The sequence below is a fragment of the Vipera ursinii genome (assembly GCF_947247035.1).
Source record: "Vipera ursinii genome assembly, chromosome: Z".
Classification (NCBI taxonomy): Eukaryota; Metazoa; Chordata; class Lepidosauria; order Squamata; family Viperidae; genus Vipera; species Vipera ursinii.
The window spans coordinates 117,296,044-117,314,964 of record NC_139517.1 but is presented as its reverse complement, the minus strand read 5'-3'; the positions used below and the strand labels follow the sequence as shown (position 1 = coordinate 117,314,964).

The window sequence follows — 18,921 nt, the reverse complement described above, 5'->3', positions numbered from 1 at the left end:
CGCGTGTGTGTATAGATAGATATATATGTAGTCAGATTAGCTGTTCAAAGTTAGATGAAAGTCTCCTTCCTTCCATTCTTCTTAAAAATATTTTACAAGTACACACTGTTATTTGAAGAAGGGTGTTAACTCTTATTATAATACTTGCTCCAAGACATATACTTTATGAACAATTGAGGCAAGTTAGGAAATTAGTATTGGGCACACTGCCAATTCATTTTAGCTGGCCTGTGGTATTTTAATGAGCTGAAAAAATTACCAAATATATAATCTCTGTAATAAAATGACATCTTATAATTTGAGGATTCATTAGGTAACTGAAGTCTAAATTTTAACTAAACCCTGCTTTTAAAAAAACATACAGCTTAAACAATGCTTTAAAAAACCCAATAATTTAAATTTTTGGTCAGCGATAGAACTTATGCTCTCTGTATGCAGATGCCTCAGATTTTGTTACTGCATTTCCTGGTAAGATTTACATATGATGTTAAAATGCCAAGAGTACGGTACACATTTAAGATAAAAAATAATGTATTATGTTTGCTTAATGAAATGTTTGGTTCAGATTCTTGGACTTTTTTCTGAATTAGAGATGCTGTGAGGAAGCTCAGTGATTTATTATTTGATTGTGATATTTACTTTAAATGTGTATGGCATCATAATGTGAAACTTAATAAGGGATCATGAGAAATAACAAAAATTTTCATAATACTAATACTTCATTACTTCATTACTAATACTAATTACTTCATAATACTAATATTTAGCATAATAATTGCTAAGTAAGTAAAGTTAACATTTATCCACCTGCTGTTCTTATCATATTTACTTGGCCAGATAGAATTTTATTTTGCGCTCCAATGATGATCAGAATATTGAAAACATTAAAACTAATAAAGAACCTCCTTGTGGACTAATAAATGTAATAGTAAAGTCAGTATACAGATAAATAACTGTAATTATTATAAGAAATTTGAAGTACTATTTATTTATTAAATGCATTTGTATGAACTTCAGTAAAAAATGACTCAGTAGTTGTCGTAGAATTTACAATACAGGTTGTCTTTGACTTACAACCACAATTGAGCCCCAAACTTTTGTTGCTAATCCAGATAGTTGTTAAATGATTTTTTCCCCCATTTTATGACCTTTCTTGCCATAGTTGTTAAGTGAATCACTGCAGTTGTTAAATTAGTAACACAGTTGTTAAATGAATCTGGCTTCCACATTGACTTTGCTTATCAGAAGGTCGCAAAAAGTGATCAGTGTCCCAGGGTCATGTAATCACCTTTTACGACCTTCGGACAAGTAACATCAGTGGGGAAGCCAGATTCACTTATAACAACTATGTTACTGATTTAACAATGCTGGCAAGAAAGGTCATAAAATGGAACAAAACTCACTTAACAACTTAGCAACAGAAATTTTGGGCTCAATTGTGTTTGTAAGGTGAGGACTATATTTGTACTGATTGCTCAGGCTTGTGAAGATTAAGGTCTTTCATCTTGAAGTAAAAGTGATCTAATTTTTCCCCTCACTGTTATATTTATTATATTTTGCTTAGTGAGATGAGTGGCATAAAAATTAAATACATAAAATAAATATTTGAGTGTGCTGCTTTTTGGATTTCATAGATAGCAAACATCTAGTGCTCCATATGTAAATGGTCTTCATCAAGGCTGCCTAAAGCCCTTCACAGTCCTAGCAGAACCACAGTTTGCAAGGACATGGAGGCACAGACAACTGAGGAAAGCTTCCAAGTAACTTTGTGAGCCTTGTAAAAGATGTGGCTACTTTATGGTCTCCAAGGAAGATATTTGGTGCTGAGATCCATTGCAAAGTACTTATTATTTATGTTATACTATACAGCCTTATTTTGTGTAACTTGTGTTCACATGGTTCTAATGGTGTTTTGTTTATAGTGCTGCTCAAAAGCCAATATTAGCTTCTATGGAAGACAGAGGTCCTACAATATGTACAGTGCTTACTTTTAATGCTTCATATTTAACTTTTGTAAAGAGAACTAATATTTCAGCAGTGTATGATCTGGGTTTCCTGCAACAATTACTTCTTTGACTTTGCCAACTGGATCTCATTCTGGATTAAAGTTCGTTATTGTGAAGCTATTTCATCCTTTTGTTGTGCTGTTATTTTGGTGCTGACATTTCACTCCTTTAAAATGTTCTATTTTGTCAGATTTTAACGGTGGCTCAGAAACCATGGCCACAATTAACAGTAGCAAAGGAGAAAATAAATTTGACTGATGGTTAACTGCTGTCCCTATTGCAAATAATATTTTGCCATTAAACACATTTTAAAAGATATCTTGCTTTTTTACTTTTACATTGGTTGTCACTCTCTTCAATTATTAAAACTCAAATCTATCTGGGCTCAATCTGTCTTTTAGCTGAGTGAAGTGGAAGAGAGAGTAGGCAACCTGGATAACATATGTTCAGTGCTATTTCCAGTATTTTTTCTGTGCTTAATATAAACTCGTGGATCTTATCTGTCAGTAAATTAAGTACAGTGCCAGCTCATTTGTGAGATCACTGTTGGCACAGTGTTTTGAAATGTTATCTTTTATCTGTATTATGACAAACCTATTTAAATACATGAGGGCTTTGCTAACTACACATAGATAAAATGTCATATAAACATTTGTAAAATAAACATTAATGTTCTTCAAAAGTGCTTAAATTGCCTTTCCATGAGATAAAGCTCCTAAACCAATATTATTAAATTGGCGATAGAGTCAGTTTTAAAAAGCATTGTAAAAAGTTGTAATTTATTGCTTTTTTTTCTGTCCAGAAAGATAGGAATGTGGATTTCTAGAAAAGAGGAATTAAGTTGGATCTTTGCATCTGGCAATCCAGTTTGTAAATGTACCCACATTTTGTGATTACTGTAAAAGTTGGTGGTTCATTTGTTACAGAAGTTATCTTTGTGGAGGATATAATTTCTTACTGATTGTTTATTTAAATTATTAAAAAAAAACCTTGAGCATTTAACTTAATGTCAATTATTATCATGGTCAATTTATTAGACAGCAAGTAGGATTTATTTTCTACAAACAAAAGCTGATTGCTTAACTAATCTGAAATGTTTAGTAAACTGTTGCCACATTTCAGTGTGCTGATTGGCATTTTGCAACTGCTGTCAAGTCATATGGTTGTAACTGAATTAGTGTTGTGTCACAGACTACAGTGTGCTATATTTGTTTTGTGTAAAGTTGCAGTAGCCTTGAAATATCCTACTTGGAAGTAATTTAAGAAAAAGGGAAAAATTGGCCCAATTTTTTATGAAATGGTAGAACTGTATCTGGACTGTAATATTTCAGATACCAGGAGGGGCTTCCTATTGCTGACTACTGCTAGATAGAAAAAAGCTACTGTCCATATCTTCATGTTTCATGCAAAATCATTTTGAGTTCTATTAGTATATCTTGATCTCATACCCTTCCCACTTCTTTTCATAGTACCTTTGAGTTAAGATTGACTTTTAATCACTATATGGACAAGTACAAACAGTTTTCTTGAGAAATAGTTTGGAAAAAGATTTTCTGACTCTGCTCACCTTTTCTAAAGTGACCTTTTCCCACTGAGGCTCCCATAAAGATCTTCACTTCTCAAAACGCCAACCAGAATGGGATATTAGCTAGGAATTCAGGGACAATACTGGAAAAGAAAGCTCTATAACTTTCAATGCATTCATGCAAGAGAAAAATATTGTTGAACAATTGATTTTTTTGATTACCAAAATCAACTTTACTGTAGAATTTTTGGCAAATTGTTGAAGAACTAGTTTAGGTCAATTTGCAAAGCCTCATTCTTTGCAAATCTATCCAAATACAACTCCTAATTGTTGTTCTGAAACCCAGCTGGTGATCAGAACTCTTTAGAGAGGGAGTTCCAAAACATAGGGCAGTGATAAAAGAGACCCATTTCCTAGCAGATCCTATAAGATGACGTTTTTGAAAAGACAAGACCTGGGAGTGTACAGTTCCAGTTTAAAGCCTAAATGGTGATCTAGGCTTTAAACTGGAACCGTACACTCCCATATTTGTAGATTACCTCTGAGCACATGAGTACAACTATATTCAGAGTTAAAGATGATATTGCCTTGGACTTATTTCGCTTATGAACTCAAAGCCATTGTTTTCTTCCTATCCAGAGCTGGCAGCCTCTAGGAATTGGATTGGCATGTTACCTACTTGGACTAGAACTGGCACTAGCTATGGTTTCAGGAGAGAGTAAGGTATCATCTATGAAGACTTTGTGGGCATCTAGAGACATTTCTCCACATAATTTGGTTATTGGTGGAGCAGGTCTCTAGATGTGGTTCACATACATCCAAAAGTTGCCTCTATAGTTGTTCCTACTCCATGATAATATTTTGGGAAAATAGTTTTACCGGTCTACTATAGAGAGCGTCCTCTTGAATGGTATTGTGGTTTGGTATGCTGGTCTGACAGCTGCGAATAGGAAAGCATTACAGAGGGTAGTGAGCACAGCACAAGACATTGTGGGCTGTTCCCTGACACCACTGGATGACATCGCCAGGGCTCATTGCCTTGGAAGAGTGAGGAAGATTCTCAGGGATGACTCACACTCTGGATGGTACCTCTTTACTCTTCTACCATCGGGTAGGAGATATAGGAGTATAGCCAGCCGTACCAACAGGCTGAAGAACAGCTTTTATCCATGAGCTGTTAGGCTTTTGAACGGGAAATAATTTTATAAACTTTATGCATGATTGACTTGCGAGGCCTGTGTGTTGTGCAATTAGCTCACATGGTGTAATAAGATGGAGTGTTTGTGTCACTGTAAGTTTGGGGTGGGGGCACGAAGGGAGGCTCAGCCAATCTCAATGTATACATGGTTGTACTTTGACAATAAAGGTTCATTCATTCATTCAACTATTCTTGAAAGAAGAATTGTAGCTCCATTTTGCTATTGGGTAATTAAATATCCTTGTTTGTGTGAGTCAATATCATTCAAATGAACAAATATTTTAATCTGTCTTGCCATATCAGACATTGTGTATATTTTGAGGGAGCAGTAGTGTAATGAAGATACAAATCTGCTTAAAGCTTCACAGTAAAGTGTTTTATACAACTGCATCTAGTAGACCCAGTGGGATAGAACACTAAACCTTTTTGAGAAATTAAGGTTTTACTTTGTCTTCAGCCACAGAAATTACCTCAGCTCAATTTACCTCATAGGATAGTTTTTGTGGGGGGAAAATAGGAGGAAAAGAGTGGAGAGTGTGTTTCCCTTGAGGAAAAGATGAGAGAGATCTTTAAAAAGAAAACAATATACTAGGAAGGTTGCTGAAACAGAGAAACCTTGTTAAGCAGGAATAGTCTTGCCACCTTTCCCTTTCTGCTTCCTTTTGCTCAATAATCATAAAAAACAAAATATGCCTTTGGGAAATTCTGTCAAAAGCCATTTTAGCACACTTTGCCTGCAGCAGTGCCACAAAAATGCTGTTATGGTAGGGTTGCAGTAATGTTTCCTATGCATTAAGGCCTGGTTGTGTCACTTGGGCAGGCTATGGCTAAGCATGTCTTCTCTGCCTGCTAGAATTTCCTAGCCTAAATTCATGTCAAAATATGTAAGTTTAGATTTTACATATGTAACGATTTCACGTGGCACTTTGATTAATCATGTTTTGTTGTGATTGTATAGAGTTCTATAGCCTTACTGATTTCTTTTGGCAGGCATCAGTGTTGAGCTGGCCTCAGCAAGCTGGGATTATAGTAAAGTGGGCCACAGTTCCCTGTGAAAGAGGCTTAACGTGGAGACTTGCAAACTGATTTGTTGCAAGTTTTCATCCACTAAGAGATAAATAGACCTTAAAACAGGTAGTCCTCAACTGATGATCACAGTTGAGCCCAAAATTTCTGTTGCTAAGTGAGACAATTGTTAAGTGAATTTTGTCCCATTTTATGACCATCCTTGCCACAGTTGTTAAGTGAATTATTGCAGTTGTTGTGTTAGTAACACACTTGTTAAGTGAATCAGTCTTCCTCATTGACTTTGCTTGTCAGAAGGTTGCAAAAGTTGATCATGTGACCCTGGGACACTACAACTGTCATAAATATGAGTCAATTGCCAGTTGAATTTTGATCATGTGATTATGGGGTTGCCGCAAAAGTTGAACAGCTTGAAAAGACGTCATAAGTCACTTTTTTCAGTGCCATTGTACTTTGAACAGTTACTAAATGAACTGTTATGTTGAGGACTGTTCAGTATTTTCCGGCGTATAAGACAACTTTTTAACCCATGAAAACCTTCTCAAAAGTCAGGGGTTGTCTTATACGCCGGGTGTTAGGGTTAGGGGCGGTTTTATTGTCCAATGATACAGGAAAAACCAGAGGCAACACCCCTCCACACATACACACACGCAGGCAACCTCGGCAGCTCATTGATAGGGGGGAGGAAGGGGGAGAGAATCACAAAATTGCTGTCTGTTGTCGAGCCCTGCGAGCCCGACACTATGCAGGGGGTCTCATTCCAAAAACAACCCCTGCTTCACCTACTCACCCCCCTCCCCACTGCACACGGCTTGCTCCATGACCCGGCGCTCCGACAAACAAGGGAGGAGGTCGACTGTAATCAGCAAGCCCAACTATCAGCTGATCGTCGGTTCCTGGCTCTGCAAACCCGATGACCAGCTGCTTCATGGCATTTGCAAGCGCCTGCATCGCAGGGCTTTGCTGAGGACCCCGCAGGCACTCAGGAGGACAGCCCAGTCTGCCTTGCCGTACAGGGAGCCTGGGCACTACAAAACATGCTAGCTGTTCCCTTGCCTGCCGACAGACCTGTGCCGGGACTGCATGCTATAGCCTGCGCGCTGGAGGCAAGGGCCGGCTGTTTTCCGTCGGTTTCAGATGGACCGGAGCAGGGGACTGCTGGACGGCGGCCCTGGGATGTGTGGACGAGCCCGCTGGAGCCAGATACAGATGGGGGGGCAGTTGGTTGGAGAGGGATAGGCACATACTGGGAGCACGTTAGCGTTTTCACCCGGGTTGGGGTAGAGGGGGTTTGGAGAAGAGTCACCCAGGATACTAACAGCAGCAAGGTTTACAACGCTGAAGTTGTCGAGAGTCGGAAGCATGTGGCTGTTAAAGAAACGCAGGCAGGCTCTGGATGCTGGAAGTGTACTTTGTACATTGCTAAGCACATTGATTTGTGCTTTAGATTGTAAGCTGCCCTGAGTCTTCGGAGAAGGGCGTGATATAAATGGGATTTTTTTTAAAAAAATTGCATCTTGGAGACAGGGAGGGCTGGGCAGGCAGGGAGGGAGAGAGAGCTGACCCACCCAATCCAAGCAGACTTTGTATGCAGTGGGGTAGTCTTATACGGCGAGTATAGCCCAAACCCTATAATTTAACAGGAAAAGTAGGGGGTCGTCTTATATGCCGGAAAATACGGTACCTTTTCTGTTAATGGATTCTCTTAACAACCATAGTATTTGCTTTATGATCATGATGTTTGCTTAACGTCCAGTGCAAAATAGGTAAAGTTGGTTGCAGGTCATGGTGACTCAGCGAACAACTGGCACAAGTTACAAATATAATTCCAGGTTTAATCACAATTCTAAATTAAGGATCATCTATATAGTTCAAACAATCTTAAGTATTACACAAGTAACAAAATAATGGATGCCAACATGATTGAATACAATTCCCAGGTTTATTTTATATTACTGATGATTTCTGATGTTCCTTTCTCTTTGAGGTGGAACTGAAAAGTACTATAACAAAACAGGAACTTGTTCTAATGTTATAAGATAGGAATGACTACATACCTCAAGGCTAGAGGTTTGTGTGTACAGAGTTAATACAAAAAGAAGGAAATGCAAATCTCTGATTACTTAAAATAAAGCCTGAGAAGACATTTTATAATATGTAGTGGGTGGTTTTGTTGTATAATCTATGGTGTAAATTTGGTGTACTCTTTAGCTGTGTTGTATGGTGCCCAGAGTCACTTGTTTGTGAGATGTCCAATTATATAAATTGATTCAATAAATACATAACATTTATAAATTGGCTTTACTTAAGTTGAAGCTTTGCTTGCTATTCACATGAAAATTCACCTGAAAATAATAATGAGCTTGTGATTGAACATAATTAACTAAGAAAACTTTTTAAATTGATTTCCCAGAGCTTCCTTTTAACAGTATTAATTAACAAAGTTTACACCTATTCTTTGCCTATACTTTTTATAATCTTGGATTTTCAAAACTGGATAAATTGGGGGAAGAGGGTGTTTAATCTTTTCTATCACATTAATTCCAAACATGTTGATTTATAATTCCCATAATTTCAAACTGCAATAAATAATTAAAATTTAATAGACACAAAATAACCATTCTACTCCAAACAGAATATGCTTTTTTTATGTGATCCAAGCATACTTCAGGTCCCCTCTTAGAAGAAGCTCTCTTTTCCCATGAAGGAGGAGAGGGGCAGATCTGTTGCTAGTACCTGTGCAAAAAAGTATTACAAGTAATCCTCATTTAATGATTCATTCAACGTCCAATTGAAGTTATGATGGCGCTGATTGAATGGTCGTTACAGGTGGTCCTCAACTTACAACCACGAATGACCCCAAAATTTCTGTTGCAAAGCGAGATGGTTGTTAAGTGAGTTTTATGACCTTTCTTGCCATAGTTGTTAAGTGAATCACTGCAGTTCTTAAGTTAGTAAAATGGTTGCTAAATGAACCTGGCTTCCCCACTATCTTTGCTTATCAAAAGGTCGCAAAAGGTGATCACATGACCCCAGGAGACTGCGAATGTCATAAATATGAACCTGTTGCCAAGTGTCTGAATTTTGATCATGTGACCATGGGGATACTTCAACGGTCGTAAGTGTGCAAAATGGTTATAAGTCACTTTTGTAACTTTGAATGCTCAGTAAATGGACTATCTGTAGCTGGCCTTTAGCTGTTTTCAATGCTGCCACAGTCATCTGATCAAATTCAGGTCCTTGGCAGTCTGCCTGCGTTTATGACTGTAGTGGTTATATGCCAGTCTCCCCCATCTCTGCCTTTTTCATTGCATGCCCTGCATGCCGCCAAATGAACTTTGACGTGTACTTCCTCGGCTGATGAGGTGTCTGAGGGAAGGCTGCATGAGGGCGTTGCAAAGGGTCTATGCGTGCATGTCAGCATTGGGAGGAAGAAGATGATGAACCTCAGCTGAGGGTGCTGGGGAAGGGCAGCAGGGGGAGGTGATGGCAGAGTGCAGGGCAACCATGTGGGGAAGAAGCAGAGGCGGGCAGGGCAAGAGAATTGTAAGTTCCTCACCTGATAACAGTGTTATCCTGGTCTAATGATGCAACTATAACGGTCAGAACTGCTGTCCATAAGAGATGCAGTCACTCATTGTTTTCCCTAATGGCCACCTCACTTCAGTGATGGAACTTCCGGTTCCAATTAATATAATTAAGTAAGGTCTACTTGTAAAAAAGAAAAAAAAAACACACCTGTTGCTGTCTTTTTAAAAAAAATTATTCAAAGTTTTAAACAGAATGTAAAAACTGACACAAACTAGCCGACAAAAATTAATTAAAAAATAAAAAGAATAAAAAAAATTCTAGTGAGAAATTATAGAAAGAAATAGAAGGAACTTCTGATTTCTTCTGCAGTAAAAATAAGTGTTGCAATATTATCTTTTACCGTGATTACAAAAACCCTCACTTTTTTATACTCATTTTTTTCTAATCATCAAAATTACACATCATAAGTGCCTCCCCCCCCCCCCCCCGTTTCATGCAGTAAGAAAGTTAATTTAGCTGTCAAGGAAAGTTGTTGCATAAATGGTAGTTACTTTTTAGTTTCTAAGAAAGAGCTGTTAATTATTGCAGCCAAAACTAATTGAATTTGAGATAGGTAAAGAGTCAGAAAAAGGTCCTTGCTTAGTAGGGTCATATATAGTGTTGGATTCAAATAGGGTGGTGTTCTCTTGACACTGCAGAAATGTCACACACTTGGATGGTTAAGGGAACCAAATTGCTCATGCATGAGTGAGAGAGGTTGAAGAGGTTCTGTCAGGTAATTTAGTTTAATCGAAATTCATGTATGGAATTAAATTTTAAGATGCATAACAGTGACTTAATAGAGGAAAGTATTGCAGCATTAATACAGCTATTTTATAGTACCAGTAGGATTAGTTGCTGAAAACTTTTGGGGAAGTAGTAGAGTTTATGATCTTGAAATTTGTAATTTAGAATAGATGCAGTTTTTGAATCTAAATAATTTGCTTATCATTGCCATTCAGGCATCATGTTCTTAGGCTCCTGATTTTGAGTTTGTTTTGTGGAAGTGACTGTAGATGTGGGTTTCCTAGAAGCTCTTTCGATTTTTCATAGGGATTGCATTTGGAAAATAGTTATAATTCAAAGGGATTTTTATATTTATAGAATGGCTTAATAATTGGCAAATAACATTAAAAGGTATGTGGTAAGATTTTTCACTCTCTTTGCTCATTACCTTAATATCTTACCGCAACGCTATACTTTAGTAGGATTAAATGTTTCCCTTACATTTGCTACTTAGAAAGTAATTTCTTACATAGATTAAGTTATAATATTTAATACTTGGCTTTAGTTTATCTTTGCAGTTATTGGAAAGTGATTGTTTTGAAGTAATGCCCACAGAAAGTGGAAGCTGTGCCACTGCTCGCCAAGCCAAGCAGAAACGAAAATCCCACAGTCTTTCTATACGAAGAACCAACAGTTCTGAACAAGAGAGGTCAGGATTGCAGAGGGAGATGCTGGAAGGCCAGGTAAACTGGATGGAAAGAGGGAGCTTGATTTCACTGCTATCTGAACAAAATAGATTAATATTCTGATAGAATCCCTTAATCCCCCAGTTTTGTATTCTCCATAAAGTCCTAAAACCTAAAAACCAAATGTCAAAGCAAGGTTGAAATTTCCTATTCAAATGTAGGGAAAATATTTTTGATACTTGGATATATCCCTGGGTTTCTTCACTTACTATCATGACAATGTCCAAGAGTCTTTGAGTGTACAGGTAGTCCTCAACTTATGACCAAAATTGAGCCTCAAATTTTTGTTGCTAAGTGAGACATTTGTTAAGTGAATTTTGCCCTATTTTACAACTTTTCTTCCCACAGTTGTTAAGTCACTTCAGTTGTTAAATTAGTCACACAGTTGTTAAGTGAATCTGGCTTCACCATTGACTTCACCATGTCCTTGTCAGAAGGTCACAAAATGGAATCATGTGACCCCGGGATATTGCAAAGTTCATAAATGTGAGCCAGTTCTCAAGCATTTAAATTTTGATCATGTGTCTACGGGGATACTGCATAGGTCGTAAGTGTGAAAAACCTCATAAATACCTTTTTTCAGTGCTGTTGTAACTTCCAACAGTTACTAAATGAACTGATGTACATTGAGGACTACCTATAATTCATTTTCTGGCTATAGTATGAATTCAATCTATAGCAAATAGATAACACATTCTGAAAATCTGATTCAGTTCAGTTCTGTAGATGCAAGCTGTTTTGTTTTGGGAGATGCCTTGAGTTCTATTATCTCTGTCTTTTATTTTTTTTGCCCTTCAGTGTATATGATGTTTCAACATTCATAGTGTTTTCCTGCAAGCTTCTTCTGGGGAAGTTTATTTGAACATTTACCTTTCAAACATAATTTTGAAAATAAAGTCATTATCTTTCACAGTTTTGAACTGATAACAAAATCTGCAATCAAACTCTTTGTAAAATCTTGTCTTTGCTGTAGGATTGAACTGTTTGTAAGGGATACTGCTTTACTCATCTTGTTGTATCTGGTATGTTATGGATTATTGAACTAAAAGAGAAGTAGCATTGAGGATGTGCCAAGGGTAAACCATTGTTAGACTGCCTTTGTGCACTATTATTGATTTCAAATTTCAAAGTTTTAAAACAAGTAACTATCAGATGTAAACAATCAAACCCTTACATATAGAGTTCAACTAGAAACTTTATTGTTCTATGGCTATTTCACAGGAATCTTCCCCAGACTGGCAGCTTTCACCTGAAATGAACTCAAAGACATTCAAAGTGGGGAGATCAGACCTTGCCCTCTTGTGTTTATGTAATATCCAGACTAATTTCTCACTTGAGCCCTTCTCCCAAGTGGGATGGTTGCTCACCAACAGTAACTTACCATTATGTAATATTAAAGGCAGAATCTACTATTGTAAACATATGGATTGTTCTCCTTTGTCTGAAATGAAGATATTTCATGATGGTATAAAATCTATCTCTGCTCCATTGTAGATTTACTGAAATCTTTTTTGTGTGTCTCTTTAATAAGATTTTGTTTGTAAACCCGTTACTCACAAAATTATCTTTTCTTCCAGGATAACTTTGTACAGGTCCATTGTGTAGAAAAAGTACTGTTTGAGAAAAAGTAGATAGGACGATGGTTTCAGATTGAAATCTACGCTTTGAAATAATGGAAATAGCAGGCTTTGCATAAAGGGCCAATTGCACAAAAAGAACAAACTCCTGGAAAATTCTCCCTTAACTGGGGTATTTTTGTTTTCCCTAGGATTCAAAGCTACCATCATCCATTAGAAGTACACTTCTGGAACTTTTTGGTCAAATAGAAAGAGAATTTGAGAATCTCTACATTGAGAATCTTGAACGTGAGTTTATGTTTGTGCAATTTTGGAGGAAAATGTTAACTTGGAATAAGATGCTGATGAAAGATACTAGATGCAAGACTATAATTCTGGATCTCTGTTCCTTTACTATCAATCCTATGTGAACTCTGAATGGTCAGTTAAAATATTCAGGTTACCTAAAAATAGAAGCCTACATACTTATTTGATCTCTAATACTAATGCTGATTAATCCCAGGATAGATAGTTTGGGGCACCTTGGCTCATTTAACCCAAAATTCCCCCAATCCTGTTCAGTTAGCATTTTAGCTGTAACTGATGGCTGTTACCCAAAATTTAATTACACATACATTGGATCATTCTTACTTTGAAGCTTACTGGGACAATCATTCATATATGTTAGTTTTTATATTTGCACTGTAATGCCAATTTATTTTTGCAAATAAATAAATAAATTGTACACTGAATTGTACAGTGATTCCAGTGAGCAATGGTTATTTAATGTAATAATAATTTAATAATTTAATTTGTATACCGCCCTTCTCCCGAAGGACTCAGGGCGGTGAACAGGGCAATACATAATAAAAAACAGGATACAAAAATAAAAAAGTGATTAAACAACTATGCCCGTAGTAATTGATACATATTAAAAATTAAAACTAATTATAAAAAACCCAACCCCATCCCTTCAGACCAGGTCAGCTTGTTCAAAAAAGAAGGTTTTGAGATCGCGCCGGAAGGAGTGAAGGTCGGGGGCCATCCGGAGCTCGACCGGTAAGCGGTTCCATAGGTCTGGCGCGCCCACAGAGAACGCTCTCCCCCTGGGGGCCACCAATCGGCATTCTTTGATCGGAGGCACCCTGAGGAGGCCCTCTCTGTGGGAGCGCACTGGACGGAGGGAAGTTGACGCTGGCCGTAGGTGTTGCCGTAGGTAATCCGGACCCATGCCATGAAGGGCTTTGTAAGTCATCACTAACACCTTGAACCTCACCTGGAGAGCAACCGGTAGCCAATGCAGCTCGCGGAGCAAAGGTGTAACATGGGAGTATCGGGAAACCCCCAAGACAACTCGCGCAGCTGCATTCTGCACCAGTTGAAGTCTCCGGGTGGACCTCAAGGGCAGCCCCATGTAGAGAGCATGAGTTGTTGCTTTAAACGGTAGCTTTTTTTTTTTGCTTTTGCAACAAGTATGATTAAGAGATAGCATAGAAAAGGTAATAAAAGATGAAGAATCTTTTATTTCTCAAATAAGTCATCTATGAAAGTTATTCTCATTTTGCCTTCTGGACTATATGAAAAAGGGAACATTCTACTCTCCATTATTTTATGAATTACATCCTAAGACTATTGTCCAATGGTAGAAAGTTTGGAGGGGGAAGCTTGTTTCCATCAGCTTTTTAACTTACTTGGGAACCCTGTTGTGATTTGATTTCCAGCCTTGGGGAAGACCCTGTCAGTACTCATCCAGATATTGATTTCCCCCTTCAGGTATTCTGTTGGCTTGGGAGTGAAGATCAGACACCAAGGCTCTTTCGGGACAGCATGTATAGCCTAATTCACCTTCTCTTGGACTTAGAATGCCTGGGGGATCATGCTATTTGTGTGTGTGTGTTTTATGTAAATAGGAACTGGAAATATATCTACAAACATCCCGGTACATTTGTAAATCCTCTAGTTGAGGAGCTACAGAGGCTCTTATTCATTACTTGTGTTCATTAATGTAACTTTCTGTTTGCAGATATCCAGACTGGATGCTGGATATGTTGTGTTTATTGTTTCCAGTTTGGAGCGGAATTACATTCAGAAACAAGTTATTTGGCAAGCAATGGCTTCCTGAATCCGGAAGGGAGATACCAAACCTTTCCTTCCTGAATTTTTATTTAGTTTTACTGATGGGTGTTTTGCATCAACATGAATATCTTAGAAGCAGTGATTTTAGAGTTAAGATCCAGTGACAAAGTTTTATCCTAGATTTGGAGAGTTAATTACTTCCAAGAGCTGTGGTGGCGCAGTGGTTAGAACTGCTGATTGCTGGCTGCCAGCAGTTTGGCAGTTCAAGTCTCACAAATTCAAGGTTGACTCTGCCTTCCATCCTTCCAAGGCTGGTAATATGAGGACTCAGATTGCTGGGGGCATTAGGCTGACTCTGCAAACTGCTTAGAGAGGGCTATGAAGCACTATGAAGCGGTATATAAATCTAAGTGCTATTGCTATATTATGTATATTTTTATAATTGTGGCACACAAAGAAACCCAAAAGATTATGAAATTATGATCGCGCTCATAATGGCCTTTGAGATAAGGGTTATGTGGTAATTTAAAAATTGTGATTAATTATTCTTCTTTGCATTGACATTAATTTTTGTGCTACTGATAGTACGCAGAGAGATTGATACACTTAATGAACGCTTAGCAGCTGAAGGCCAAGCCATTGATGGAGCAGAATTGAGCAAGGGGCAGCTGAAAACAAAAGGTAAGAAGAGAGTTGAGAAAAATACTCCTCTCTTAGTTGGTTTTTCATAATTTAGGATGACAACCAGTTAGAAGGATGTTAACAATGAAGTAAGGTAATCTAATGTGTTTCAAAACAAACTTCCTTTAAATGTATTTGTTTCAACAGCCAGCCATAGTACCAGTCAGCTGTCTCAGAAATTAAAGACTACTTACAAGGCATCAACTAGCAAGGTATGAAATGTCAGGCCTTTTATTGAACTACAATATACTTACCAGTTCAGTTTTACTTACTTTTTATTACTGTCTGTCTTCATGAAGTTGAGCTTTTGAAGTTTGTGCCATCCCGATATAGTCCCATCTCATATTGCAGAGATTGGCAAGCGAGGCTGTGCAGTCTGTGATCACGATTAACCAAAGAGTTGCCATTTGGTCTTGTCCTTTAGTCATAATTCAGTAAATAATGATTAAGAAAGGAAAATAGAAAATAGTGTGACCAAATGAATTTATAGTAAAGTGTTAAAAGCTTTTTTGTAAGATGCAAAGACAACAAAGTTATTATTTTTATTATGAGAAATTCTTTAGCAGTTAATTATAACTTGGGTCACTTCAAGTGTTAAATCCATTTTGCTTATTAGTTCATAGTCATTTTTATTTTGGTCCTTTCCCAAAAATTAGGTACAGTCTTCTGATTGTAACTATGATTAATTTGATTGAAACTTACAATTATCAAGTATGTATCAACTTTAAAATGATTACTAAATTACTTATTATCTGCAAGTTGTTTACATTTATGCAGGAGAGAAGGTTATATATTTTCTTTCATACTTGGAAATTATCCAAACTGTATAAACCAATCCAAAGTAGTATCCACTAAGTATGTTAGAATAGCAGTTTTTCAAATTCCCAGAATTTTCTAAGAATTTGAAGATGTGCTTCCAAATACATCTGGAGAACATATTGGGAAAATATAGTAAGGGGAAGGTGTTTGGGGTGTTTTGATCAATTTTTAATCTGGTAATCTTGGTGCAGAATTTGTAGTATCATTAAATTCTCTGTTTTCATTAGATACTAAATAAGCAGCTATAATTTTTTTGGTTATTGTGCTGCCAGATTCAACAGAAATTACTCCTGGCAGCTTTACAATATAAAAACAGAGTAGAACATATAAAGGCTAATATAAAAAGCTTAAACACACATTTCCTGCAAGTATTTTTTTTTATAAAAATTGAAATTGTTTCTATCTGACAATCAGTTGTACACACATTAGTTATTTTTAGTAGATAACATCTGTATCCTTCATTTTTCTGCGGTATTATTGTCATTGTGCTCTGAAGGGATGGAAATGCATTTTCTTCTCTATTCCATTAATGTTTTCTTTATTAAAAATAGAGTCTTCAGTTTCTAGATCATATATAATTATGTATATTGTGTATTGTAAATTTGCTGTTCTTTGAAAGCAAGTGCTGAATGCTTATCTTTTCTTACTTGCTATGTAGCGCTCAAATTCTTTCCCAGGGAGATCAGGTGGACCTCGCAAATTCCACGTGGGAAGCTGGGAAATATGGGGTGGCGACTCCTGGGTAACTGCTTTGCTTCCCAGTGTGCCAATTTGCATGCCCAGCTAAACAGTAGTGAGTGGTGGAACATACAGAATCTCATTTCAACTAGTTTTTCTTCATGGATATAATATTTATCAATTGGTGCTTTCCTGCAGGCCTTTTACTGCTCATGTTTAAGCATTGCGTATAGATATCAATTGTTAACAGAAGCAATGTTTCCTGTTTACTGTTTTCATGGTTGTCAATCCCTGAGATTGGGTAGGTTAGGGTTTTTATTATGGCAGGCATAATCTCTGCCTTGGTACAGTGTTGACACACTATGTCTGCCTTTTTTGTTGCTATAATCGCAATTCAGTTTTGATTTTAAAAGTACTTTGTTGAAAACACTTGATTTAAAAAGAATATCAGTGAACAATTTAGTCTGACTTCTAAAAACATAAATACAAATATAACCGCGCCTAAAACTGCATGCATGTAGAATAGCGGTACTATCAAAAGACAAAACTATGACTTAACCAGCAACTAAGGTAAATAGGAATGTCTTGAGCAGATGCCAAAATCTTGGAAGACACAGCACATATTATAATTGAACAGGAAGGAGTTCAATAAATAAGTATATATATATTTTAAATATATATACATTATATATCTTGCTATCTGAGTGTTTAAGTAGCTCTTAAAGATAATGCAACGGCTGTACATATCACAGTCCTTTGGTGAAGAAATGTTCACATTTGTTTGCCCCCAATGGCCTGCTCTATAATACAAGCTTTGATGGTGGCAAAGAGTTTCTGTTATGAACTTTGTGACTCCTCTCTAGGTCTATTCCTTTAACGTCATATTATAAATCTATAAATTGTCTGAACTGTTCATAAAAGAGAACTAGCTTCTAGGGTTATTTCAACAATCTTGCTGTAGTATGGTGAAGATGTTTAAAACAATTCTTTGTAGTAATAGTAGCATTTATTGATTGCTGCAACATTAATAATAAAGCCATCCACATTAACCAAATTCGCAAAATAAAAGAATAAAATGTGTAGGCTGGGAACCTAAGAATTGCATAACTAATTTTAGGTGCTTGTTGAGGTTTTCAGGAACAATAATTCCTTCCCTGGAATACAGCACGGCAAACTATATTTAAAAGTGATTGGCATCTGTAAAGGTTGGTTAAGTGTGATTTCTGAACGCACTATTTTCTGTGATCCCCAAATCTTGCTGCTGAATCTCAGAGGTGAATGGCTTATAAATGTGCATCTTTCTTTAAATTAAAAAATGAAATGAGAAATATGTTTGAAAATTAGTAAGAAAACCTGAGAACATTGGCTTTACCCTTGCTGAATTATGCTCATGGGGATTTTACTGTCTCAAAATAAATAATGATAATGAAAAAGTCCAACCTTCAGTTACCAAGTGGTTGCCTGCCCTTCTTCTTGGAAGTTCCTTGAATGAAATTTTTGACATTTTGTGAATGTAAATTTTTCTTCCTTTAAGGCACCATGCCTTATATGGTTGTGATGAAAACCACACATGAATCACTAAATGGAAGCCCAAGCAATTGTTACAGGAATCTACAGTACAGGTTCTTCTTGCATTAACTTGACAGGATGATTATTTTGAGAAAGTATGGTGAATTTGCATTTGAAAATTGAGCATTTGAAGGGGGAACTGTCTCACTTACTAGTCAGGAAACAGTCTAGTTTTGTCTTCTGTGCACAGTAGGATGTGTACTGCTCTCAGAATGTGTTTATTTGGTTCAGGTTAGTCAACAGAATGTGCAACTGGTTGAACAGCATCTCCTTGACTTTACTATCACACGATTAGAGTTCCTCACATTTAAGTCACATTTTTCAAAGGAGAAACTTAAAAAAGCTCATTTTGTAGTAGTGTAAAATGAGGCATTTCTAAATGCTTGTTTATGAACATAAGCTAAGAATTGAAATGGAAATTTTAACAGTAGTGGTTTAATGTGCATATTAGCATAATTTCCTGGCTCTGTTTGCTGAGCATAACTTGGTGACCGTTGTACTGAGACAGTGGCTGGCCCCTTTATTCATATTTTGAAATAGAGCAGAAAGTTTTGATGTTGTCCTTTTGCTGTTTGTGACCTTTGAAAGAGCACTTCTATTATTGTTTTAAAAGTAAAAGGAAACTCAGAATATGAAATGGCATTAAAGGTGATATTTTAAGGAAAGAGGGGAAAACACTGTAGTCCCTGAAAATTAAACCAGACAATTACAGGGGTACAGAAGATTTTTTGAGGAAACTGAAACA

The 18,921-nt window shown here is 36.9% G+C and overlaps 1 protein-coding gene across 3 annotated transcripts in view; it reads left to right on the top strand.

Annotated features, from left to right (window-relative positions):
• WDR37 (WD repeat domain 37) overlaps positions 1-18,921 on the top strand; it is a 52,141-nt gene that overhangs the window by 826 nt on the left and 32,394 nt on the right. For 2 of the 3 annotated variants that reach the window (XM_083378587.1, XM_083378586.1), the window contains exons 2-6: positions 10,617-10,794; positions 12,566-12,662; positions 15,015-15,110; positions 15,258-15,322; positions 16,588-16,671. In XM_083378587.1, the coding sequence (XP_083234713.1) occupies positions 10,657-10,794; positions 12,566-12,662; positions 15,015-15,110; positions 15,258-15,322; positions 16,588-16,671 (480 nt within the window). In that variant the 5' untranslated portion in view covers positions 10,617-10,656. The remainder of the gene's footprint in view (positions 1-10,616; positions 10,795-12,565; positions 12,663-15,014; positions 15,111-15,257; positions 15,323-16,587; positions 16,672-18,921) is intronic. The other variant, XM_083378588.1, reaches the window with a different exon arrangement.